This window comes from Ascaphus truei, chromosome 2 (genome assembly GCF_040206685.1).
Source record: "Ascaphus truei isolate aAscTru1 chromosome 2, aAscTru1.hap1, whole genome shotgun sequence".
Lineage (NCBI taxonomy): Eukaryota > Metazoa > Chordata > Amphibia > Anura > Ascaphidae > Ascaphus > Ascaphus truei.
The window spans coordinates 402,305,816-402,332,430 of NC_134484.1; the positions used below are offsets into that span (position 1 = coordinate 402,305,816).

The 26,615-nt window shown below is 42.7% G+C and overlaps 1 protein-coding gene across 2 annotated transcripts in view; it reads left to right on the top strand.

Moving 5' to 3' along the window:
• The window catches only part of CALCR (calcitonin receptor), a 379,531-nt gene that overhangs the window by 324,964 nt on the left and 27,952 nt on the right, over positions 1-26,615 (top strand). For both annotated transcript variants that reach the window (XM_075587337.1, XM_075587336.1), the window contains 4 exons: positions 4,743-4,803; positions 4,895-4,961; positions 14,282-14,500; positions 16,479-16,520. In XM_075587337.1, coding sequence (XP_075443452.1) covers positions 4,743-4,803; positions 4,895-4,961; positions 14,282-14,500; positions 16,479-16,520 — 389 coding nt within the window. The remainder of the gene's footprint in view (positions 1-4,742; positions 4,804-4,894; positions 4,962-14,281; positions 14,501-16,478; positions 16,521-26,615) is intronic.

The window sequence follows — 26,615 nt, forward strand, 5'->3', positions numbered from 1 at the left end:
GCCGAACAGAGACTGTTCAGAGACATTTCTCCCCCAAGGGAAGAGGCTGAGCCTCAGGTCTGTACTTATTACTCCCCATGAGGGAGTTGCTGAAGAACAGCTCCGAAGGAGCCAAAGAGTCAGGTACCCTCCCAATCGGGTAACCTATGATCAAGTTGGGGCACCCCACTATGAGGCTCAGCAGTGGTCTCGTAGCAAAATACAGTCGGTAATTGTGATGCTAACAGAACTATGCAATATCGTTTAAAGTCAATTGATGTGTTAAGATTGTATTTTATGGTTGCATTTTCATTCTATAACTTCTGTACATAGTTATATTCAGTTGTGTTCCAAGCGAGGAAGTTGGGATTTTTACCAGGGGGAGGATGTAGCCTTGTCCCCTTTGCCCCGTGACCCCCCCCCCTCGTTAACTCCGCTGCCGGGGGTCACTCGACAGACCCGCCGCACTTCTGGAGGGTGGGGGCTATGCAGGGAGCGCTTCGGCGTTCCGGCGACTCACGTGCAGGGCGCCACCATTTTGCCAGAGTTCACGCATGCTCAGAGAGTGCTCGGGTGGCCGGACCAGTTGCGCATGCGCGAGGAGAGCGCGATTAGAGCGCGCGAACACCAGCCAACCAGGGAGGCTCTGAGAACGGGACTACAGGTCCCATGAGCCTCAGGAGCGCTCCACATGACGCCAGGGAGCCAATAGGGCTGTAGAATCTCCCTGTGGAGGAGATTTAGATACATTTTGTGGGCTCTGAACTGAGTAAGGACCAGGGAGAGCTAGAGGTAGGAGGTAAGTGCAGGGGTCTGTGACCCACTGCATTAGGCCAGCAGTCCCCTAGGCCCCAGTTAGGTCCTGAGCCCCTCACAGCTTGTGGTGCTACAGGGACAGGCCCTAGGTTAGGGATCCTGCCACCTTAGTATCATTGATAGTTAGGGACCCAGCGGACGCTGCGCTCCCCGAGAAGAGGCTTGGGCGCAAGCCTACGCCCCAAAGAGACAAAGACCATCTCCAGGGTGGGATCGCCCCTGGCGGACCCTCATGTAAAGGAAGGACCGGATCGCAGATGGCATCACCAAGCGGCAGATCCTTTTTGAAGTTGATTGCTGGCCCGAGTGCAGGAGAACTCAGCAGGTACCTTCATAAGTGCACCAACGTATCATAACATATATATCTTTACACATAGTGGCAGTGCTGACCACGGGACAAAGGGGTTAGACTGTGGACACGGTGTGGGGATACACGGTGGTGGGTGCAAGGTACACTCCTAGTGGAGTGAGTGACATTCGGTACATGGTGTGGAGTTACCCCCTAGGGGGAGCAGTGTTATAAAGATCACAGTGGTTATTGTTGATATTGATGTCAAGTATTACAGTTATTCTGCATATACAGTAAAGTGGTTATATACATCTCCGTGTATGTGCTTACTGCGTACTTGGGTCCTGTGTAGGCAACCTTCTACATTTCTAGAACCCTACACAGGTGGAGGCGCTGCAAACCAGAACATTCCAGAGATTCACCCCAGGCTCTCACTAGCGGAGGCTCAGACCCCCTGTGAGCCTGACAGGTATACCGCACCACACCTGGTAACATTAGGTTCCCCGCACATACACTCTATATGCGATTGGGTGGGGAATACCCGTTACACATAAATAACAATCCTACAATGCTCTGTGCAGTACATGCTCTGTAAATGTTATCTTGTGTTTGTATTTGTTTGTATTTTACCCGTCACCACAACACTTGTTAGTAGTACCCAGAAGATGCATATAAGATATGTAAATATTGTTTTTCTGTTATCGTCAATGTTGTTCACTTCACAGAAACTCCCATTTCTTATTACTAGCAATTACTAGTGTAACGCTGTTCGCTGTTTCCCCCACCCTCTGGGAGATGTCGTCATTACATGGTGTAGGTTGATGCATACCTGGATCTGAGTCTCCGCCAATGTTGTTGGGGATAACAGGACTGGTTTCTGGGGTACATGATAGATGCTTATCTCTGGGTACACTGCGCCTCCATCTGCCGCAGGCTCCAGATGTATGGAGGCAATCTCCTACGGTAGAAACGGTTACCTCTCCCCACCAGAAAGATTACACTCTAGGCAGGAGGTATATTAAACTGGGGCCAGTTTATTGTCCTTTTGTACACACACAGTAATAAATGGGTCTCTGCCCAATGAAGTTCACTGTAGGTCACTAATGCCCGTAGGGTCCCTGGACCTACACTATGGGTCAAGGGCCCCTGCAGCAGTCCTTGCTCTTCCCTGCCCCTCTAGCAGGGACAGGGGAAAGGTTGTCACTCACTCTCCCACAAGTGGAAGAGGAACAGGGAAGGCCAATTCTCAGGCTATCCTGTGTGACACCTGTCTCTCTGAACAGTAGAGACACTACTATATTTGGGTGGTGCAACTCCTTAAGTACAGTAGGGGGAAGGTCCCAGGTCTGAACCCAGGATTGGACAGAACACAGACCTAGTCCCACCTCCTCCCCTGTCACTCTAAGGAGCTGCCTGTGTGGGGAAAACCCATAATTGGTCCTGACACTGCCTGCTCTTACCAGGGCATGCATGTCAGGGAGGGCAGACTGTTAGCAAGACCAGGATGGCTACAATAGCAATACTGTTTTTTTTCAGTTTGTAATTTTTATCCCCTGCAAGAAAAGACTTTATGAAAATTACAATAGATTTGCAGTTGCAGTGACAACTTATATTATGTTTGGGCTGTTTCTAATATTTGCAGTTTCTTTCCCTGATTGAAGAGAGAAAAATAGTTATAGAGTGTAGTATATTGGCAAAAAAAGGTGAGAATCTCTGAAAGGTGACACGAAATGCACTCACATGGAGTGCCTAGAACAAGGGCACTGTATGTTGGATATATATCCTTGTCACTGGTCCCCCTCAGACAAAGCATTTCATCATACAGGGATGCTCATAGAAAATAAAGAAAACAAGGAACACACCGCGCAATATGTACAGTAACACCAAATTTTAAATTGATAGAAGGTAGCTCAATACAACTCAAAATTTAAAAAATGTGGATTTATTCTTTTATTTATTGAGGGATATTGAAATTTAATGATATATGTAGTTTTGTATGTTATATGTATTTTTATATTAAATATATATAAAGTATTTTTTGTGTTGTACACCTTAAATTATCTTTCTACATGGCATTTCATAAATATGTATTATGTAAAAATGTGATTGAGGGGTGATAGTGTTAATAATTAGAGCTATACAGTAAATAGCTGGTTGAAGAGATCCAGGATACAAGCCCCTGGGGAAACATGATCCACCTGTGAAATGTGTAGGCTGGAGTCAGAGACGGACGCAATGAACTAAAAGTGACGTCAGACACTGACAGCCTGGCAGACAAACACGTGAGAAGAGAGACTTTTCCTGTCACTGGCTGGCTACCCGGTCTGTTTATTATAACTAATGCTTTAAAGATTTGCAACATTGTGAGTTATATTGAGCTACCTTCTATCAATTTTAAATTTGGTATTACATATTGAGCTGTGTGTGTTCCTTGTTTTCTTTATTTTCCATTAGCTTCCTGTATGATGAAACGCTTTCCTGAGGGGGACCATACACAAAGAACTACTGTAGTGCCGACGAGTATTCTAAAACAAATCTGGGGCAATCACCAACAAGACCCAGGTACATCCTGGGTACATGCTGGGTACATGCTGGGTACATGCTGGGTACATGCTGGGTACATGCTGGGTACATGCTGGGTACATGCTGCAACATTTCCCTGACATTTCTGCAGACAGACTAATGGCCCATCGGATTAACAGCGGGGGTCCCTGGCAGTCCCATTCAAACTAAATGGGACTGCCAGAGACCCCTGCTGTGTTAATCCGATGGGCCATTAGTCTCTGCAGAAATGTCACTAAAATGTTTGCAGCATGTACCCAGCATGTACCTGGGTCTCGTTGGTGATAGCCCCAGATTTTCCAAGGCACGTTTAAGGCAAGTTTAAGGCCAGTTTTAGAATACTTGTCGGCGCACCTGTATATCCAATATACAGTGCCTTTGTTCTTGGCACTCTGTGGAGTACATTTCTTATCACCTTTCACAGAGATTTTCACCTTTTTTGCCAATCTACTACATTACTTCAAGTATACGCCATATACTTTTTGAGGTTGCGCTGGTTTATTCTTATTTATTCTTATTATCTTTTTTGGGCTGTGGAATTGTCTACTACCAACAGCACTCATAAAAACTATAGGGAAAGTTTAGGGTCACTTAGTATTTATATTTTGCACTTATTTAATTGTTCATAGGTTATCTTAGCGCTTAAAAAGTTCTTGTATTTCTTTCTCAGATTGCAAAGTTACAAATAATGATGTTATTTAGCACAGAGAGGTCTCTTCATTTTAAATACTGGTGAAGTAAATATCTTTCTTATATGTTACCTCTGAAATGTCTAATGTGTTGGGGATTCAGGTTAAATACACTATGTCTTCCATGCCCTGTATAACATTCCCTGAATTTAATTGTGACCTTACTAGCAAAATGATTAGAATATCTGAGGTTATAAAAAGTATTTGGTTGGGTTTGAAGAATACAAAAACGCCTCTGTCATATAAAGAAACACAGTATGTACAAAGCTGGTGCTATTTCTGCATTGAAGCATCACTCGTGCATCACTTTTAGAAACCTTATGTAAACATTTTAATGAACTAATTGTGCTCCAATAAATCATGTTTTCTCATTTGCCTTAATAAACTGTCCAATTTGCTCATTTCAGGGTTTCCATTAGTGCCTGCATCTATCCATGCTTTTGCAAGAACAAAATACTTTAATGACAAGTGAGTAATCTTCTGCCTACTTTTTTAAAACAACTTAATTCATTTTAATCTTTCCACTCGTTTCTAATTGTTTAACCATTTTATCTTTCAGCTGTTGGTTAAGTGTGGAAACACACTTGCTGTATATTGTTCATGGTCCTGTCATGGCTGCACTGCTGGTGAGACTATATATATATATATATATTTTATGGATACAAGAGACCTGGAGAACAATTTAGAGTTGGCAACCAAATGTACATATTTTATTTAAAGCGTTAGTGTCACAAACATTGATTACAAGGGTGTTACTGTAGCTGTAGATCAGCAAAATATAAATCTGAGAGACTGCAGGCTGCTAATATACTGGCTTGATTATTCTCATATTTAAAATTAATCCTACAGTTTTAAACTTGATAACATTGAGGGGTCTTCTGGAACATAACCTTTCTGGTTTTGCAGATGGATTAGGAATGACCAATATATAAGAAAACATCATTATGATGGACAATGTTCTCTTTACACTTTGCCTTTTCGGTAAAGATGATATTGGCAGCCGTGTTTTCTTCCAGAAAATGCCTTCTAGTGGTAAAACTGGACAGTCATCCAGTTAGCCTCACCAGGAAGCACTGGAACGACCACAGTAGAAAGGATGGGCAAGTAGGATAGGAAAAAAGATAAGCAGATAATCAGTGCCGGCAGGTTAAGTATGTCATTAAGGGTTAAGAAGAGTCATAGTTATTAAACAGGCTCAAGTTCATGGCAGGTAGTAAGTAGAAGGCAAGCCGTGTCCTTGTCCAAAACCTGTGTAGGCCAAGCAGGGAGAGAGATCTTAGTCAGGAACTGTTTGATCTGGTACTAACTACAGTTGCCACAGTAACTACATTTATGTAGTTATGGATAATTGTAGTTGGAAGTAGAGTGGGCAGATAGGAGATGTAATGGTGAGATAGTACAGGCAGTGAAGTAACTAGCCAACCTGTGATACAAAGGCTTCAGTGTCAAGCCCTGGATGACATAACATGGAAGATTATTTTCCCACCCTATGTCAGAAAATAAGTTGATATTCACTAAAGATTGCTAGGCTTTAGCACACCATAACTCTCATTCAAATGAATGGGGGCTAAGATGCTAAAACGTAGCACCCTTTTAGTGAATATAGGCCTTAGAGAGCTGCTTTCCTGTTTGAGAAGTGACAACTCCTTAGCTGATACAGTGCTCCACAGTCATTTAAAGGAAAGATCTTTTGATTCAATCTGATTGTTTGCAGAAAAAATACTCCAAACCAAAATAAAAAATGGTTTCTATTTGTTTTCTGCCATGTATATCTGTGAAAATACCCAAAAGGCTGTAAATACTTCAATTTACAGATGGTTTCCATGAATGCAGTTAAAGGTTTTCATCAGCCACAGAGAACTGGCTGTTTAACATTATCTCAGTGTCATAAACAAAGGTCTAAAATATTGGAACCAAGAGATTAGATTCCATTCTCATAATTCAGGATCAGCACCATGTTTTGCTTCTTACTACTGTATGGGAGACTTGAGTGTTTTGAATATATATGATATACTTTTATATTGCTGCCACCTACCAGAGAAGATCAATGCCTCCTTGAAGTCTGCATTATAATACAAGAAAGAACTGTCTTAATTTGCCATTTGTAAGCATTTTTTTTATATCAGCATGATCTAGATTCTGCATATTAAAACTGGATGCTCACTTACTGCATCTAATATGAGCAAAGATTGAATTGATACTTCTTTCAATACTAACTATGACACATTCACCTCAATTAACTGCTTAGATATTGTACTTGAGTCACAGAAAAGAGCTATGCCAAATTATTTGTTCTTAATCTGAATAAAATTGTATACATTTTAAATGCATTTAGGTATTTATTTCTATGTAATGCCAAATAGTATTCCGCTAAGATTTTTCAGATAAATAATCCTTGTGGCAGTAATAAAATGAAGAGAACTGTGCTTTGCATTTTTTACAATATTTAATAGTTATTTTGAAAGTCTGAAAGCTTAGAAAGTTGCATTTTAAGTATTTATTTTGTACTCGGTTTGCTACAGTATTTTGTTAATTTTTCATTTAAATATAGTAAATACATAAGTTTACCTGAAAAGTAAGGAAATGTAAAATAAAATCTTGAAGTTGGCATCAAGTATTTTCTAATTATGGAAAGATGGGTATTACAATTGAAGACCAACTTATGGTTGTTTTAAAGCATATGAACTATGTGTATTTACACAGTTAAATAAACAATATGAGCATTTGGTACATAATGGATCATGCTGATTTAGCCTTTTATAAAGATTTAGTTCTAAATAAAACTGAGGGATATGCTGTGATGCTCATACAATGAGATTCCGAAGAACAACTGTGTTATATGTCAGTTTTCAGACTCACGTGTCACTTTTGATGTTTATATTTGATCCGATTGGAAGCTCTTCGGGGAAGGGACTCCTTTTCCTACTGTTTATTTTTTGAGCTTATTCCTATTATGTATTACATAGTTACATAGTTACATAGTTACATAGTTACATAGTAGATGAGGTTGAAAAAAGACGTACGTGCATCAAGTTCAACCTATGCTAAATTTCGACAACAGATACTTTATCCTATATCTATACTTACTTATTGATCCAGAGGAAGGCAAACAAAAAACCCCAGTGTCATATCATCCAATGATATCTCATAAGCGGAAAACTAAATTCCTTCCTGACTCCAAGAATTGACAATCGGGTTACTCCCTGGATCAACATCCTTCCCGTGTTTACTTATTTGGTATATCCCTGCATACCTTTCCCATCTAAAAAGATGTCCAACCTTTTTTTGAACAAATTTATTGTATCTGCCATCACAGTCTCCATGGGTAATGAATTCCACATTTTAACTGCCCTAAGGCACGTTCTATAGAATTTTACTTGGCTGACGTTAGTCAGCCTTTCTATGCAAGGGCCGCGTGTGTGTGTGTGTGTGTGTGTGTGTGTGTGTGTGTGTGTGTGTGTGTGTGTGTGTGTGTGTGTGTGTGTGTGTGTGTGTGTGTGTGTGTGTGTGTGTGTGTGTGTGTGTGTGTGTGTGTGTGTGTGCACAAGTCTAATAATGTTTTTATTTTTACCAAGGTTTTTTTTTTTAATAAATAATAAATTACACATAAACACGCACACACACCCATATACATACACACACATACATATACACATAAACACACACAAACACACACAAACACACATAAACACACTCAACACTGTATACACTCAACACAGAATACTTACGAAAAGCATGCGGCACGTGCACGCGCGTTCACATAGGCACGCGCGGCCGCATGCTGTATATAACAGCCCTTACTGTAAAGAACCCTTTCCTTTGGTGCTGGTGAAATCTCCTTTCCTCCAATGTTAAGGGATGCCCCCGAGTCCTTTGTACTGCCCGTGGGATGAATAGTTCATTTGAAAGCTCCTTGTACTGTCCCCGAATATATTTGTATATAGTTATCATATCCCCTCTTTTCTAATGTAAATAAATGTAATTTAGCTAGCCTCTCCTCATAAGTTTGATTGCCCATCCCCTTTATTAATTTGGTGGCTCTTCTCTGCACTCTCTCTAGTTCCATAATGTCTTTTCTAAGGAGTGGTGCCCAAAATTGTACTCCATATTCAAGGTTTGGTCTTACTAATGCTTTGTAAAGGGGCATAATTATGTTTACTTCCCTTCCATCCATTGCCTGTTTAATGCAAGATAGGATCTTGTTTGCCTTTGCAGCTACTGCATGACTTTGTTCACTATTGCTAAGCCTGCTGTCTACAAGTACTCCTAAATCCTTCTCCATCAAGGATTCCCCCCATTTATCCCCATTTAATTTGTAAGTCGCCTGTTTATTCATAGCCTTACATTTATCTGTATTAAACCTCATCTGCCATTTACCTGCCAAGTTTCCAGTCTATCCAAATCCTTCTGAAGATAAATTACATCTTGCTCTGTTTCTACAACCTTCCACAATTTAGAGTCATCAGCAAAGATTGAGACTTTGCTCTCGATGCAAACCTCAAGGTCATTAATAAACAGGTTAAAAAGCAGGGTCCCTAGTACCGATCCCTGAGGTACTCCACTCAACTTTAGCCCAACCTGAAAAAGTTCAATGTATGTCAACTCTCTGGTGTCTATCCTTCAACCAATTTTCTATCCAGGTGCAAATATTTTTACCGAGTCAAATTTGCTTTATTTTGTACACATTTGTGTACTTGTAAAATCTAAGTAGATCACATCAACTGCATTACCCTGGTCTAAATTCTTAATTACCTCCTCAAAGAACCTAATAAGGTTAGTTTGGCATGACCTATCCTTCTTAAATCCATGCTGACTAATACTAATAATTTTGTTGTCATTTAGGTATTCCTGAATATTATCCCAAACTAAACTTTCAAGTAGCATCCCCGCTATTGATGTTAGGCTTAAAGGTCTGTAATTCCCTGGTTGTGATATAGCTCCCTATTTAAATATAGGTACCACGTCTGCTTTACGCCAATCATGTGGTACAGGTAGTCCTTGCTTTCCGGCGTTTCACTTTCCGTCGGATGCGTTTTCCGACGGCGTATAATGCAGTAAAAAAACTCATTATCCGACTCGGTTTTCGTGTATCCGACAAAAACCGCCGTCGGTTAACATGGGTCCCGCTTTCTGACTGTCCCGCATCTGACGCAGGTTTGCGTTACGCATTGTGTCGGAAAAGCGAGAACTCCCTGTACTGAGCCTGTGGAAATGGAGTCCTTGAATATTAAATATAATGGTTTGGCTATTACTGAACTTAACTCCTTAAGAACTCTTGGATGTATAACATCGGGGCCATGTGCCTTAATGACTTTAATTTTATCAAGCCGCCTTTGAACTTCTTCCTCAGTTAACCAATTCTTCATTAATATGGAGGTTGTGGCTTCCTCCTGCGGCACTAGTATTGAAATGGATTCTTCCCTGGTAAACATACAGGCAAAGAATTTGTTTAATACCTCTGCTTTTTCTATACAGTATATCCCTACAAACATTTCTTTGCACTTTTACCTCCACTGCTAATTTCTATTCTCAGATTCTCTACATTTTCATCAATCTCTTCATAAACATATTTCTTTATAATAGGTTTTAGATCTGGTTTAATACATAAATATACTCCACGTCCTCTTCTATTTGCTCGAGCCTTCCGAAAAAGGGAACAACCCTCTAACTGCCCAGTAATGAGTTTAATCCCACCATGTTTCAGTAATGCCTATGATATCATACTGCTCTGTTGCAGCTATTAATTCAAGCTCCCCCATTTTATCTGTCAGGATTCTTGCATTAGCAAGCATGCATTTAAGGTTTTGTCCAGTCTTTGCTATTTTATTTATAAAATGTTTTACCAGGAAGTAATACATTGAGAGTTACTTCTCGTTTTCAAGTATGTCCTGGGCACAGAGTTATGATGAAAAAGTTATATTTTGCCGGGCGGTAGCGGTGCGGGTTTCCGGGCATTTGATTGGTTGAAGGGCCGTCACATGAGGTGACAGCCCTTGAAAAATCAATTTTGCCGGCTACCAGTGTTCGCGACGGCGACATAGCTCCATCGCATTGTCGCCATCGCGCTTACTATAAGCGCATGCGGTGGCAATGCATTTGTTTTTGGGCGACGTCGCGTCGCCGGCACTATAAGCGCGGTCTTACATGTATTGTGAGCAGGTTTATAGATTATATATAAATACATTGCATACACAGTAAGAGATAATTTATATTATAGGCGTATGTAACAGTTACAGACCAGATTAAAATGAGAGACAGCTTTAGTTTGGAAAGAACTTAGACTGGTGGCGGACGGTAGATTGTTCCAGTTGTGAGGTGCACGAGAGGAGGAGCAGCTGGATACTTTGCTGAGCCTTGGGACTATGAACAGTATTTTGGAGTCAGATCTAAGATGATAAGTGCTGCATGTGGTAGGGGTGAGGAGCTTGTTCAGGTAGACGTGTAGCTGGCCCAGAAAGTATTTGAAGACGACAGGAAAGATGAACTTTGCGCCTAGACTCAAGAGATCGTCAATCTAGTTCTTTGAGAATTTTGCAGTGGTGTTTGTTGTAGTTGCATTGGAGGCAAAACTGCATATTGAATTGTAGAGGAGATACAGTTTGCTAAGGTGGGTTTGCGGTGCCGTGCCAGATACTACTGGTATATGTGCTGCTGTTATCTTATCTGCTCCTGCCTTTCTACTCCAATTGTATTCAGTCTTTAGAAGTTTCTAGTATTATCTGTATTTAATATTGGTGTCTCCCTGCTTGCCAAACTCCCACTTGCCCCCATTCTACCTCCATGACCCCTATCTATTTCCCCATCCCTATCTATTTTATTTAGTTCATTATTTGTTTCTTATCCCTCCCCTCTCCGTCCTGTCCCTGAATTGTATATGTATTAAAAGTTGCCTTGTCCAGGTCATTATACATCTCTAAGGGGTATTTTACCCACTTGGAGTATTTAGAAGTACACCTCATCTAAAGAATTGCCTTTTCTCTCTCTTATTTAATCTCTATGAGAAAATGAAAACACGTTTTCTGACACGCACAATTAAAAGCAAAGAGAAGCACAGCTGTGACGATGGTGCTAACCATCAGCTGGTTTAGCTCACATTGCTAGAGCTAGAGCAGGCCTAGAAAACCAATAGTTGTTGGTTCTAATCCTTTTGGGTCTGACATGATTTCACTCGTTAGGTTGGTGCCTTAGGCTTATTATCAACTCTGTATAGTTAGTATGGAAATCCTTTTAGGAAGTGTGGGACTGAACTCATTTAAATATAGTATACTTTGCATAGCCATTAGCATATAGTTCAGTTGTGCTCCTTTTTCAGCATAGGTATGTCTCCCTAATTTATTTGGAGAGATGCTTCAGGGGATATATATAAAACTGGTGACTGCTAACAAAATTAGAAAGGTCTCTTCCCCCCCATCCCCTCCCTCTGATACAATTACACAGGGGCTGTTGACTACCAACCGTCCAGACAGACTATACTTATTAGTACTTTGTTTGGCTTGCTTTATAATGTTAATTGGTATATCTTGCCTTAGTTCTATAAACCCATTTATATCCCTGTGCAAATGTACACCTCTATGCCCCTTATAGATGTAGCAAGACTTACTGTCCCAGGCACAGGAGACAAACAAGCAAAAAGCTGCAGCTCCTGGGACAGTATTTGCAGCGATGGAGCGGCTGGAGGTCCATGCTCTTAAAATGGACCCCCACAGCATTAATCCTTCAGTGCCGCAAACACCTCGGATTCGTGACCATGGCACCAAACGCTAAACTTTGCTACATCTATTTATAGCTATAGCCTCAGACTTTTCCCAACTCAATGACATGCCAAAGGATGCTTGATTAACTATTCCCCTCCCTTCCTCTCCAACAGTAAACATACAAATAATCACATGAAAAATAAAATGAACCCAAATAAAGGGATCAAGAAACCTCTAACTAGTACAGAGCACACTAGGAACCAGAAAAATACCAAATATTGTATACATTGATCACAAATATATCATAACAATCTAATAGGCACTTGAACAGAAGAAAAATAAACCATCCTAAAAAAACATACAGCTAAAATCATGTAAAAGCCACAAACAACAGACAGAGCAGAACCCCATAAAGTGCCAGCGGAGGGAGGTGTTACACAATGTTAATCACTTATACTGTATGTACTGTAAATCAGGGAAACACCTGGGTATCCTTTAGGAGCTCTTGTGAAATGAATTACCGGGTTTCGGGTAATATATAAATAGAATAAATACTATACCTTAGAGATAATAATATATCAAGAGATCATCCAAATAAGGGTATACGCTGTAAAATATATAACTGTGGAAAGAGTAAAAAAGTATAATCACTTAAAGAAAGGGCTATTAATGTCCATTCATCACAAATTGAGAGAATAGACAATCTCATATATCCTAAAGTCTCTATTTTACGCTGTCATCCAGATGGAACTCCAACCCTATCTCCTATCGGTCTGCAATGCCCCCAATGGGAAAGCGTTCAGAAACCTCACGTGATCTGTACATGTTTCGCGCTTTGAGGGGTACCCCTGACGAACTATATAGAGGTCATGTGAGGTTACTGAACACATTCCCATTGGAGGAGTTGGAGATAGGGTTGGAGTTCCATCTAGCTGATGGTGTTCATGGTCTGGACCCACTACCTGCTGTTCACATCAGCTTTCCACCCATTGTTTCCTGATATGCCAACACCCCTTCCTACTTGCACACTTATGTAAGTTTTGTGATACCGTTACAGTTGTTTTTATGTTGTGTTGTCCTTTTTGAGGTCTTTTTTAAATACAATATTTTTTTAAACTGATCCTCAGTTCGCTATTTGCTTTATTTCTTCTGTTAATCTGTGAGACCTCCCTTGCTCTCCTGCTAATGGCTGCAAGGGGATTTTAGCTCTATTTTTGTCTGTGGGACAGTGCGAGCACGGATTTCCAAACCCATTCTCTTTGTGCAAAGAAGAGTGACTCAAATTGTACATAATCTATATCTAAATGTATTGGGAAAGATTGATGGACTTTACCATGTACAACTTGGAAGAAAGAAGGGAGATTGGGAAATAATGGCATATACACTGGCGACACACTTTATTCGAGCTCGGCTAGTCCCACGAATTCGGGTATACCCGGGTGTATTGAGGTTTGTGACTGTTTTCTGCCCGAGTATATTGGGTTATTTTCCAAGCAGGGATTGAAGCATTTTATTCCCGCTGGCTGCAATACTGCACAGTATATATATATATACTGCATTACAATTCATGAATTTATGCCATCTGGTAGACACGCGAAGCATTGCAGCCTATTAAATCCTAATCATTATCATTTAACAGATCAGCCGCCCGTCAGCCAGGCATGAACCCAGGCTGGGAAGGCAAACGCAACGGGGCTTGTCAGAGGTGAGGAGCGGCGCATTCCAGGTATCTGCCAGGTACATACTGGGTATTTGCTCGAATAAAGTGTGTCGGTGCAGTAAATGACAGAACGAAAGCAATGCTTCGAGGATGAAAAACTGAGGGGGGAAAAGGAGAAATTAATTCTTTAGGGAAATTGTGGTACTATAAATTCATAAAATAGCTTGCCAATACTGGCGATAAGTGCTAATACAATGAAGGAATTCAAACATGTTTGGGATTATCATAAAGCTATCCTAAGTATAAAAGAAAGCTAAGGATTTAATTGGGGTCTAAGGTTTCACAACATATACAGAAGGAATATAGGCTAAGTACAGTAAATGGGTCAAGTGTCTCTTAACTGCTGTCAATTTCTTTACTTATATGTTTCAGTATTTGTATAAGAATATTATATGCATTATATTCGTATATATTGTAAGTAATGTAATTCATTAGCATGGTGTTTGCTCACGTTTTAAGACTATATTATTTTTCATAAGACTTTATTGCATAAATATGTGTATGAATCACTAACAGACTCTTGTTTTTATAGGTCAATTTGTTCTTTCTTCTGAATATAGTACTAGTTCTTGTGACAAAGTTAAGAGATACTCATCGGGCAGAATCCAATATGTATATGAAAGCAGTCAGAGCCACTTTGATCCTTGTGCCCTTGTTAGGAATTCAATTTGTCATCATTCCATGGAGGCCTGAAAATCGACTTGCTGGAGAAATCTATGATTATATCATGAACATAATAACGCATTACCAGGTATTAGTGGCTTTTAATTTTTTTTTATATATCCCTGAACAAGCTTTGAGTGGCTCGGTAGGAGGTTTGGTATTTCAATGAGAATCATCTTGACCTAGCATCAAAATACTTTTAATAACGTTATCAGTTGCAGTATGTCAAGCCCAAATACCACGTTGTTATTTTTTCCCTCTTACCTATGATCTGCTTTTAACCATGTCTCATGTTGATCTGCAGTGATTTTCATTACGCTGTATATTACAATATTTGAATGTAGTTGTTTCTGGTTCAGATTTCCATTTTTATTTTATTTTTATTAATATTTTGCTTGAATAAAACAATGAGTACAGTTCAGCTCCGGAGGCCCCTGCTTCAATACTCTGTAGAGAAACACTTGGCAAAAAAAAAAAATCAATGGCTTGGATTGCTCCTTTAAGGCCTGTAATATAGTGGGCCCGCGCTGCTCCGTGCGCACGTGCGGCACCTATAGTTGGCTGTGGTTAGTCAGCCGTCCTATACTAGGGCCGCGCGTGCGCGGTAGTGAGCGTGGAGCCGGGCGATCGGGGAGAAGATTGTGAAAACTACGTTTTTGTGCCGCTACCGCTCAGTGTGTGTGTGTGTGTGTGTATGTGTGTGTATGTGTTGTTCAAAATGAGGCTCCCTGAAGTGTTTACCTGCCCCCCCCTGAAGTGTTTACCTGCCCCCACTGAAGTGTTTACCTGCCCCCCCTGAAGTGTTTACCTGCCCCCTCTGAAGTGTGTACCTGCCCCCCCTGAAGTGTGTACCTGCCCCCCTGAAGTGTTTACCTGCCCCCCCTGAAGTGTTTACCTTCCCCCCTGAAGTGTGTACCTGCCCCCCCTGAAGTGTTTACCTGCCCCCCCTGAAGTGTTTACCTGCCCCCCCCTGAAGTGTTTACCTGCCCCCCCTGAAGTGTTTACCTGCCCCCCCTGAAGTGTTTACCTGCCCCCCCTGAAGTGTTTACCTGCCCCCCTGAAGTGTGTACCTGCCCCCCCTGAAGTGTGTACCTGCCCCCCCTGAAGTGTTTACCTGCCCCCCCTGAAGTGTGTACCTGCCCCCCCTGAAGTGTTTACCTGCCCCCCTGAAGTGTGTACCTGCCCCCCCTGAAGTGTTTACCTTCCCCCCTGAAGTGTTTACCTGCCCCCTCTGAAGTGTTTACCTGCCCCCCCTGAAGTGTGTACCTGCCCCCCCTGAAGTGTTTACCTGCCCCCCCTGAAGTGTTTACCTGCCCCCCCTGAAGTGTGTACCTGCCCCCCCTGAAGTGTTTACCTGTCCCCCCTGAAGTGTTTACCTGCCCCCCCTGAAGTGTGTACCTGCCCCCCCTGAAGTGTTTACCTGCCCCCCCTGAAGTGTTTACCTGCCCCCCCTGAAGTGTGTACCTGCTCCCCCTGAAGTGTTTACCTGCCCCCCCTGAAGTGTTTACCTGCCCCCTCTGAAGTGTTTACCTGCCCCCCCTGAAGTGTGTACCTGCCCCCCCTGAAGTGTTTACCTGCCCCCCCTGAAGTGTTTACCTGCCCCCCCTGAAGTGTGTACCTGCCCCCCCTGAAGTGTTTACCTGCCCCCCCTGAAGTGTTTACCTGCCCCCCCTGAAGTGTTTACCTGCCCCCTCTGAAGTGTTTACCTGCCCCCCCTGAAGTGTGTACCTGCCCCCCCTGAAGTGTTTACCTGCCTCCCCTGAAGTGTTTACCTGCACCCCCTGAAGTGTTTACCTGCACCCCCTGAAGTGTTTACCTGTCCCTGTCACTCACAGCAGCACGGACCGTACACACAAAAAGTGTGCATCACGTGCACGAGCGTTCGCACAGGCATGCGCGCAACCACTATATTACGGGCCTAAGGTAGCGAATTAGTTCCAGCTAGGCCCATTTTTGTATGCCAATTAGGAAATATCCCAAGCATGAGATAAAGAGACCGTTAATGTGCCTTCCTCTTCTATACTAGAAACCTATGTAACCAATGCAATTGTGTTTTTTTTTCAAAGGGATTACTTGTTGCAACAATCTTCTGTTTCTTTAATGGCGAGGTAAGATTTAGAATATATCTCCTACTATATTATTGTAATGTTAAGGGGCAGTCTTGCTTAGGACAAAAGGGAACCAAGGACAGTAGCATGTTTACTATATCAAATGTAGCTGGTTGAGATTTTTTAATTTTAAGAGGGAACATGTATTTTTTTAAAATAATTTTTAAACTACGGTACATTTTTATGGTAAACAAATGCAAAGCTCTGGTCTTAGATTGCGGAGTTATTATGAAGCCATCATTAATCAAGCAGATGGACAGGAGTAGCAAGTACAGTACAGTATGCATGAATGCAGTTCTCCTGGAGAAATGTGAAGCAAATTCATATTCACAAGAAGCAAATAAGTAAAACGTTTATTTTACGGGTGATTTAATCTTTCTAAGCATGACAATTACATAGATAAAGTGTTTAAAATAAATGTATTTTTGAGCAGCTTCTGTATGTTGGACTAGCCCTCTCTATGCAATGCATATGCCATTGTTCCCTATCCCGTGTCCACCAGAAGCTTTCACTTTCTAACAAAACTAAGACATGTCTGGGAATATTTTGGTTTAAATAGTTAAACAAAAGAAGAACACAGAGGCATTCCAAGAACTATTTTATTTGCTCCTCGGTACGTTAAATGTAAAGCAAATATGTGAAATAAGAATTTGGGAGGACCTGCAAAAGTATGCAAAACCTAAACACAAATTCAATTTATATGTTCAGTATATTGGTTTATTTTGCCTGTCTTGTTTGATCACATGCTTCCATATTAAATACAGAACGGGGCTAGTATTGCAGTCTCTTATTTATTATTCTCTAAACAACTTTCTTCCACAATAAATCATGCAAACTGGAATGGCCGCTTTCTTCACAGAGTTTTCTTTATCCTTCCTGCAATCTGATCTTCATGTAAATGATTATTAAGGAAATCTTGCAGTCTTTACACGTAGGTTAGAAGAAACTATTGATGTTTCTTCTTTCAGTCACATTTAGATTTGGACTAACAAAATCTACAGTTTATGTCAAATAAAAAAAGTCACATAACATGTCACTTACTTTCTTTTTAATTGTGGGGAAAATCCCTTTGACCCCCAATGCTCTGCTTAAAAGCTTGATATTGAATAATAATGATATTAATACATTATTTTATTCTGAAAGTCAGCTAGGTAGAAATTTGTGTGGATATTTTATTAAGGTTCTTGACAGTTTATTGTACCATTGTTATGATTTTGCTCATCACATGCCAATTTATCACAATGTTACATGAATAAACTGGTTGCATTTGTCTACATCAGTGATTTTGCAACCAGGGTTCCGTGGTCAACAGATGTGGGAGAGCTGGGAAAACTCTCCGGCAGTGGCGGCGGCTTCCCGGTCATGCAGCAACAGCAGCTGTGTCCTATGCAATCATCTCCCTCCTCCGGGCAGTGCCGGAAGTCAGGTCCAACTTTCACTCGGAGGAGGGAGCTGAGGACTGGTGCAGCATGGGTGTCTCATCAATGTGTGTGTCTGTGTGCTTATATATGTATATGGAGGCATGGGCGTCCGCAGAAATTTTTTCGGGGGCGGGCATAATTTATAACCGCAGCGCAATGGCGGTCCCGGCTGCAGCACAGATTGGTCCCGACTTGGCAGTGAGACGGCTTTCATTGGTAGGTAGTGTTACCAATGAGAGCCGCATCACTCCCGAGTGCTACCAATGACAGTGCGCTGCGCTTCCTCCTGCGTAGCAGCATAGGCTAGCCTACCACCTACCCACCTCTGTCCCGGTCCACCCACCTCCATTCCGGTCCACCCAGAGTCTGTTTTTGGGGTTTATAGCGCCGTTAACGTACTGTACGGCGCCATAAATGCCAAAAACAGCCCATGACTGCGAGTGATCCAGGCAGAGCCGCCAACAGAAATCATGGGGCCCAGGACAAATGAAAGGAGCAGGCCCCCCCCGAAACCATAGCGCCCTCCGAACCCATAGCGCACCTACCACGAAAAAATATCTTTTAGAGCGCAACTTTTCTTAACTGTTTTCTTATTGTGATACAGAATAAAACATTACAATGCAACCTGTTTATTTTTATATTTTCAACAAAAGACATGTGTCTGCCTGCCTGGGTGGGTGAGTGGGTGAATGACAGTAGAATGACAGTGGTTGAGTGGGTGAGTGGGTGAATGACAGTGGGTGGGTGAATGACAGTGGGTGGGTGAATGACGGTGGGTCGGTGGGTGAATGACAGTGGGTGGGTGAATGACGGTGGGTGGGTGAATGACGGTTGAATAATGGTGGGTGGGTGGGTGGGATAATGATGGTGGGTGGATGAATGATGGTGGGTGGGTGGGTGAATGACAGTGAGTGAGTGGGTGGATGGGTGAATGACAGTGGGTGAATGACAGTGGGTGGGTGGGTGAATGTTGAATGTGGGTGAATGATGGTGGGTGGGTGAATGATGGTGGGAGAGAGTGACTGGGTGACAGTGACTGGGTGGGTGACAGTGACTGGGTGGGTGGGAGACAGTTACTGGGTGGGTGGGAGACAGTGGGTGGGTGGGAGACAGTGGGTGGGTGGGAGACAGTGCGTGGGTGGGAGACAGTGACTGGGTGACTGAGTGAGTGACAGTGACTGGGTGGGACAGTGACTTGACAGTGACTGGGTGGGTGACAGTGACTTGGTGAGTGACAGTCAGTGACTGGGTGGGTGACAGTGACAGTGGTTGACATTGCCAGTGGGTAATGGTGACAGTGGGTAACGGTGACAGTGGATGACAGTGACAGTGGGTGACGGTGACAGTGGGTGATGGTGACAGTGGGTGATGGTGACAGTGGGTGACAGTGACTGGGTGGGGTGACTTACCTTGACCGGGTGGGTGCAGCTTGTTGCCGTATGCTTCCCCCTCCTGCCCCCGATATCCCCTTCTGCCCTCGATATCCCCGCGGCAGCTGCCAGGGACGGGAGGTGGGCTTAGGGAGGGGGCGCGGGAGGAGGGCTCGGGGGGGGCAAGGCCACGGGAGGTGGGCCGGGGGGCACGTGGGAGGTGGGTTCGTGGGAAGCTGGCCAAGCAGGGGAAGCGGGCCGCAGGAGGAGCTAGTACTTCCCCCTCCATCCCACGTTGGGAGCGGGAGGGGGAGCGGGCCGCAGCGGAGCTTGGCTTGTACTTCCCCCTCCGTCCCACTTTGGGAGCGGGGGGAAGCGGGCCCTGCTTGCCCTGCACATACGCGCCGGGACCGCGGGGAATCGGCGCCATTTTTTTAAACTTTTTTTTTTAAATTTATTTAATTAACTGGTGCCGGCCGCGCAGGGGGCCCGGCTTGACCCACGGGGCCCGGGAAGCAGTACCCTTTGTCCCCCCTGTGCCCCCCCTGTTGGCGGCCCTGGATCCAGGGGGGGGCAAGCGCCCCCCCCCCTTGCCCCCTCCTGCGGACGCCCATGTATGGAGGTGTGTGTGTGTGTGTATTTAGGGTTGTAGAGTGTGTGTGTGTGAATGAAATAGAGAGAATTTAAGGGGAGGGAGAGAGTGTAATGGGGGAGAGAGAGAGATGAGAGTGTGTAAGGAGAAAGAGGGGAGAGAGCGAGTATAGGGGGGGCGAGAGAGAGCGGGGGGGAAAGAGTATAAGGTGGGGGGAAAAGAGAGAGAGAAGAGATAATCAGGGAAGAGAGAGAGGAGGGTGTGTAAGGGGGAAAGAGGGGAAAGAGTGTAAGGGGGCGTAGAGAGAGTTTAAGGGGTAGGGGGAGAAAGTGTAACAGGGTTAAGAGAGAAAGACAAGAAAGAGCATCAGGGGGAAGAGAGAGGGGAGAAAGAAAGAGGGGATGGTGAAGACAGGGGAATGATAGTGAGGGGAGAGAGAAAGGGGTGGAAGAGAGTTGATAAAGTGTAAGGGGGAGGACAGAAAGCAGAGAGAGTGAAGAGAGTGTAAGGGAGTAAAAGGGAGAGAGTGTATGGTGGAAGAGAAAGGGGAGATTGGAGAGTAAGGAAGGGGAGGGGGTAGAAGAGGGGGCAGAGAGAAAAAGGGATGGAAAGGGGGAAGAGAGAGGGGAGGGGGAAGGAGGATATGGGAAGAGAGAGAAGGGAGTAGGGTGGGTGGGAGTGTTAGTTGGAGATAGAGAATGAGAGTGTAAGAGGGGAAGAGAGTGGGGAAGAGATGGGGGAGGGTTGGGCATCTCCAGAATTAAAAAAATAATAATTCTAGGTTTCCTTAACCAAAACATATGTTGAAAACCACTGGTCTACACACTTCACTATACAGGTGTGGGGTTTAGGCAGATTAAATCTTGGCATGTACAACAATAAAGATAAGATTAGGGTAGATTGTGACTGTGAGAATCTCCCTCTCCCTGATTATTTGTTCAGCTAGAAGATTGCATAGGATTTTACAGTCACTGCATTTTCTTATACAGTAGGATGATAAATGAAACATTTACAAAAGAAGTGTTAACTAGAATAACATGATCTGTCAAGAGGCATAATGAAGAGTTCCTTTTAGTGTAAATTGTGAAGTCTTTATTACAAATTTGTCTTCCATATAAACAAACGTACAGTGAAAAAATAGCAGGTTTCTTTGGTAGAGAAAGTGAGGACAAATTACAAAGAGGTGCAAAAAATGCCATATTCCATTATCATGTGCATCTTGTAATTATTCATATAACTACTTTATTTGTCCCATATAAACACTGTTCATATGACATGCTAAGGTAAACAAGGGAAAGTCGATGCAAAGAACCTTGATGCAATGACATTAACAGATACATATTGTGGCCAAGCTGAGAAGGAGTGTTACCCGGGTAATTGCATGAGTATTGGAGAGGGAGAGTCGAGGTAATGCCTGCACTCAAATAAAGTAGAGTAGGGGGTACTTAGCTGCTGTTGCACTTTGTCCAGGGAGATCCTAAGGTCCCAGTAGTAGCCTGTGAGCAAAAAATGAAGTAGGCACACAGACTTACAGTAAGCAAAATGATTTAATGTTCTATGTACCCGACGTTTCGGTAGTGCAATACTGCCGTTTACAAGGTAAAGGCTACAATACCGTGTGAATAAAACATATTTAGACCCTGGTACTCACCCACCCTTGCTCCGACCGACCACCACCCTAGACGCCGCCACCCGATGACATAGGCACGTCGCGCCGCGCTGACATCAGGTGTTGGAAGGGGTGGGCTCCAGGCAGGTATAGGAGCACCGCACCAAACACAACGTGTTTGTCGGTCACCATGGCAACCCTGCAGCCAGAGTGGGGAAGAGTGAAGTCCCTTACACCAGAGGTCCCCAACTCCAGTCCTCAAGGACACTAACAGTGCAGGTTTTACGGATACCCCTGATAGAGCACAGGTGGTTCAGTCAAAATGATTGGGCCACCTGTGCTAATGAGAGGCTATCCTTAAATCCTGCACGGTTAGCGGTCCTTGAGAACTGGAGTTGGAGATCTCTGCCTTACACGATCCACACCAGTGAGAATAACATAAACACCTACAATAAATGCTACTAACAATCATTACCACCCCTAGCAGAGCAAGAGATAGTGTTAAAGGTGCAGTACCATGCACACTAACACCTGGGTGAATGAACAATAAATAAGTTATAAATAAAGAAGACTGTATAACTCTATTTTACCTGATGTAATCATTAAACTATAAACTAAATTGCATATGTCAATTCCAATCAAGAGCTATAGCTATAGTTATTCTATTGTATTGTATGTCTTTATTTGTATAGCGCCATAAATGTACATACAGTAGCGCTTCACAGTAGTAATACACACGGTGATCATATCAATAACAAATAATATAAATAACAGGTCATGGGAATAAGTGCTTCAGACATAGATGTAACATTTAGGTAGAAGAGTCCCTAGATATTTAATCATAAGTACGGATGAACAGTCCATAAACCGAAGAGGTAAACGGAAAGGTCAGATGAGGTCCATGGCTGGCTTCTGCCAGTCTAATGGAAGAAAAAGTTATCTCCGGTCAAGGAAGCATCTCAAAGTCTGTTACTCATTTAAGCTACCTCCATTACTGGTGTTAAGCAAGTGGATCCAATATGCTTCCTGCCTCAGTAATAATGTCTCTCTATCAGGAAAACCTCGCCTTAGTGCCACATACTCCACCCCCATAATCCTCAGGGACGTGATATTGTGCCTATGTTCCACACAGTGTTGAACAAGGACCGTAAGGTCCGTACCCTTGCGAATGACACTTTTGTGTTCAATAAACCTTATTTTCAACATTCTTGTGGTCTTTCATACATACAATAGACCCTTCCGGAATGCATACCTCTTCAGTTTATGGACTGTTCACCCGTACTTATGATTAAATATCTATAGCGTTTGATTGGAATTGACATATGCTATTTAGTTTATAGTTTAATGATTACATCAGGTGAAATAGAGTTATACAGTCCTCTTTATTTATAACATATTTGTTGTTCATTCACCCAGGTGTTAGTGTGTGTGGTACTGCACCTTTAACACTATCTCTTGCTCTGGTAGGGGTGGTAATGATTGGTAGTAGTATTTATTATAGGTGTCTATGATTTTCTCACTGGTGTGGATCATGTAAGGACTTCACTCTTCCCCGCTCTGGCTGCAGGGTTGCCATGGTGACCAACAAACACATTGGGCCTCATTCAGAAAGCCTCGATAAGGCCCTTATCGAGCACTTATCGACCAAAATGGCTACTCGTATTCAGTAAGCTTCGATAAGTGCTCGATAACGGCCTGTATCGACGCAAAATTTTATCACCAAAAGAAAATCGCCAATTGAGCGGCGATCAACCGCTTATCGACCATTTTCAGAAGGATCATAAACTCGCGCGATTCAGATACCCGCAAGTCAGCTGTTGCGGCCTATCGCAGCCCTAAAAGGCGATCTTCTCCCCAAATCAAATTCACCTCAAAATTTAAGTAAGTTGGTGGGGAGATGCCTCGATGAGCTGCGATGTGTCGGGACTTAGAAAAAATCAGGCCCTTTTCATGCCTCGGATTGATGCCGGGGGTCTCCGGAGCTGCTAGCCATTAATAGCAGCTCCGGAGACCCCCGGCATGCATCCGATGCAGGAAAAATGCATTTACAGCAACTTCATTACCTTAGCGGCTAACCATTCTGATTGGCTGGCATCATTCCCTTTAAGATGACGTCACTAAATCCAAGATGGCCGGTGTCACAAGGTATTTCAGCCAATCAATCAGAGTGTGGAATTGGTTCCCACGATCTGATTGGCTGAAATACCATGTGACGCGGGCTTCGTGACGTCATCTTAAAGGCAAATGAAGCACAGCGATTCTGATTGGCTAACATCATTCCCTTTAAGTGACGTCATGTCAAAAAAAATTAAAGTCAGAACATGGTTTTAACAGCCAATCATGTGGCTGTTAACCATTTTGAGGCTAAATGTGACGTCACAAGCCCAATTTAAGGCCGTGACGCCTCATTTGAGCCAAAGAAGACGACGAGACAACATCGATTGGGATCTACCATGGGGCTTTTTGGATTACAACAAGAAGATAGGAGATTAAGAAGATCAAGAAATGGTTACAGATGAAGATAGAAGAAGGTTATTAAAGAAAGAAAAAAGAAGATTTGGGTACCTGATCCGGATCTTCATGGCGGATGGCATCAGATGCTGTTGGAGGGCTTCAAGGTACGTGAGCTTCCTGATACCCCGGGAGTCGGAGGGCCACCGCTTCTAATGGTAAGTAATATATTGAATGTTTGTAAATGTTTCTTTTTACAGGTTTATTCATTGGATGTGTTTTTTGATTTTTTGGGGGAGGCACATTGACTGATAATATATTAATCTGTACCACTTTAGGGTACAGATTAATACATTATTATGACAATATTTGGGGGGTATTTCTGGCTTGTTATTGCTGTTGTTTTTTTTTTTTTCATTTCAGTTTATTATGTGGATGTGATTGTTTGTTTTTTCATGCTTAATGGTAATAAAATGTTTGCGATGGGTGTTCGTTTGTAGTTAATGTTGTATTATGTTAGCTAATGCGTTTTATGGTTATTTCAGATATTGTTAGAATTTCTTTCTTTGTATTTTACTGTTTAAATTCATTAATGTTGTAGTAATTAATTGTTTTGATTGGTTAGTGTTACTATTCATTTTGAGTTGGTTTAGGAATTAATTGGTTTGATTGGTTAATGGTTTAATTAATTCATTGTTGATGTTGTTATTGCTTGTAATCATTGGATTAGCTGGCTACTGTTTTTATTTAGTGAAGTGTGGTTTTTTTGAGTTTACTTATGTTTTATTATTATGTGTCTTGTGTATTAATGTATTGTAATTAGGGTGCCCATTTAGTGCTATAGAGGCTTATCATGCCCATATTATTATTACATGGGTATGATGTACCACTATACTACTCAATGGGTACAGTGTGGGTATAGTCAGTAAGGGGTGGGTGCTTAGGCCTGCCCGGTTTGTATCAGGTCAGGGTGGGTTAACCCCTTAATGACTATAGTGGTTAGTAACCGCTAAGGTGATTAAGGGGTTAGGGGCCATTAGAATGTCTTTATTATGTACTGTATACTGTATATGCTTTCTTGCTATGGAGAACAGAGGGACCTGCTATTGTGGTAAGTATAACTGTATTTATTTACTTTATTTTTGTATGCTAATGCAGTGTTTAATAATGGGCAAATAATCTATTATCCATATCTGGATAATAGTTATTTTGCCCATTACTGTACTGTATGTGTTTGGGCGGAGGGGGGGGGCGTGTATTGATGTTTATTAAAATATTTATTAATATACATTTCTTTCATAGTGTATATGTGCAGGGGGTCTCTGGAGCTGAACCACGTTGGTTTTATGTCCGGGGACCCCCTGCTTCCCGAGATACAGGCACCTTTATGGGGTGCCGGTATCCCTCTGCATTGAAATGTCCCGCGTCACGTGACCGGGACATTTCCTTGCATAGGAGATACCGGCACCCCATAAAGGTGCCTGTATCTCGGGAAGCAGGGGGTCCCTGGACCTGAAACCAACGCGGTTCAGCTCCGGAGACCCCTGCACATCTACACTATGAAAGAAAAGTATATTTAAATAAATACTTTGCAGGCGACATTTCAGCTGGGAGAGGCGGCTCTCTCAGAGCCGCTCTCTCTGCAGCAGAAATGAATCGCCGGTTTAGGCCTTTTCAGAGGCTCGATGCTCTCGCTGGCAGCAACTCGCCCGTTTTGGGAATTTTGCTATCACTGGTAATCGAGCCTTTCTGAATACCGTGATAGCAACACCCAAAAAAATGTCATTTTAAATGCCCTGGCGATAATTTTTATCAACCCTCTCTGAATGAGGCCCATTGTGTTTTGTGCGGTGCTCCTATGCCTGCCTGGAGCCTGCCCCTTCCGAAGTCTGACGTCAGCGCGGCGCGACATGCCTATGTCATCGGGTGGCATCGAGGGAGGTGGTCGGTCGGAGTGAGGTGGGGTGAGCACCAGGGTATAAATATGTTTTATTCACCCACTATTGTAGCCTTACCTTGTAAAAGGCAGTATTGCACTGCTGAAACGCCGGGTACATGGCACATTAAATCATTTTGCTTAAGTCCATGTGCCTGCTTTATTTTTGCTTATTGGAGAGGGAACCTGATATGAATGCCAATGTCAACTCCTCATGACACCAGACAGTTCACTTAATGTGAGATAAGTTGCACGTATGCAAACCCTTTGGAACGAGAATTAATTGTGCCTAGAAAAATCTGTTTACTCTGCTAGTGAATAGGCTGTAGGGTGCCTTACAGTGCTAGATGTCGTCTTTAGGAATAGCACCGGTTAGGAAATATGATCCAAATGTTTTATACGGTGTCTCTAACGTGTTTCCTAATTTTTTATTTCATGCAGTTATTATATTTTCAAGTGCATAATATATAGATATACCCATTGTACGTTGTAAACAATATAATAGTAATACAGTAGTACACCAGAACTTACAAATCTTTCTTCTAAAGTATTTACCGCTAGTGCACAACCTCTGCTAATCCTGACATCCCAAAATTGGCTCGAAAAATGTAATTTCAAACAAGTAGTTTGAAAGAGGCACACGGGAATCAAAAAGTAAAAAGCTGACACTGTGTTTATTAACATAATCAAAGCATGGTAATGTTTCCGGGCACAGC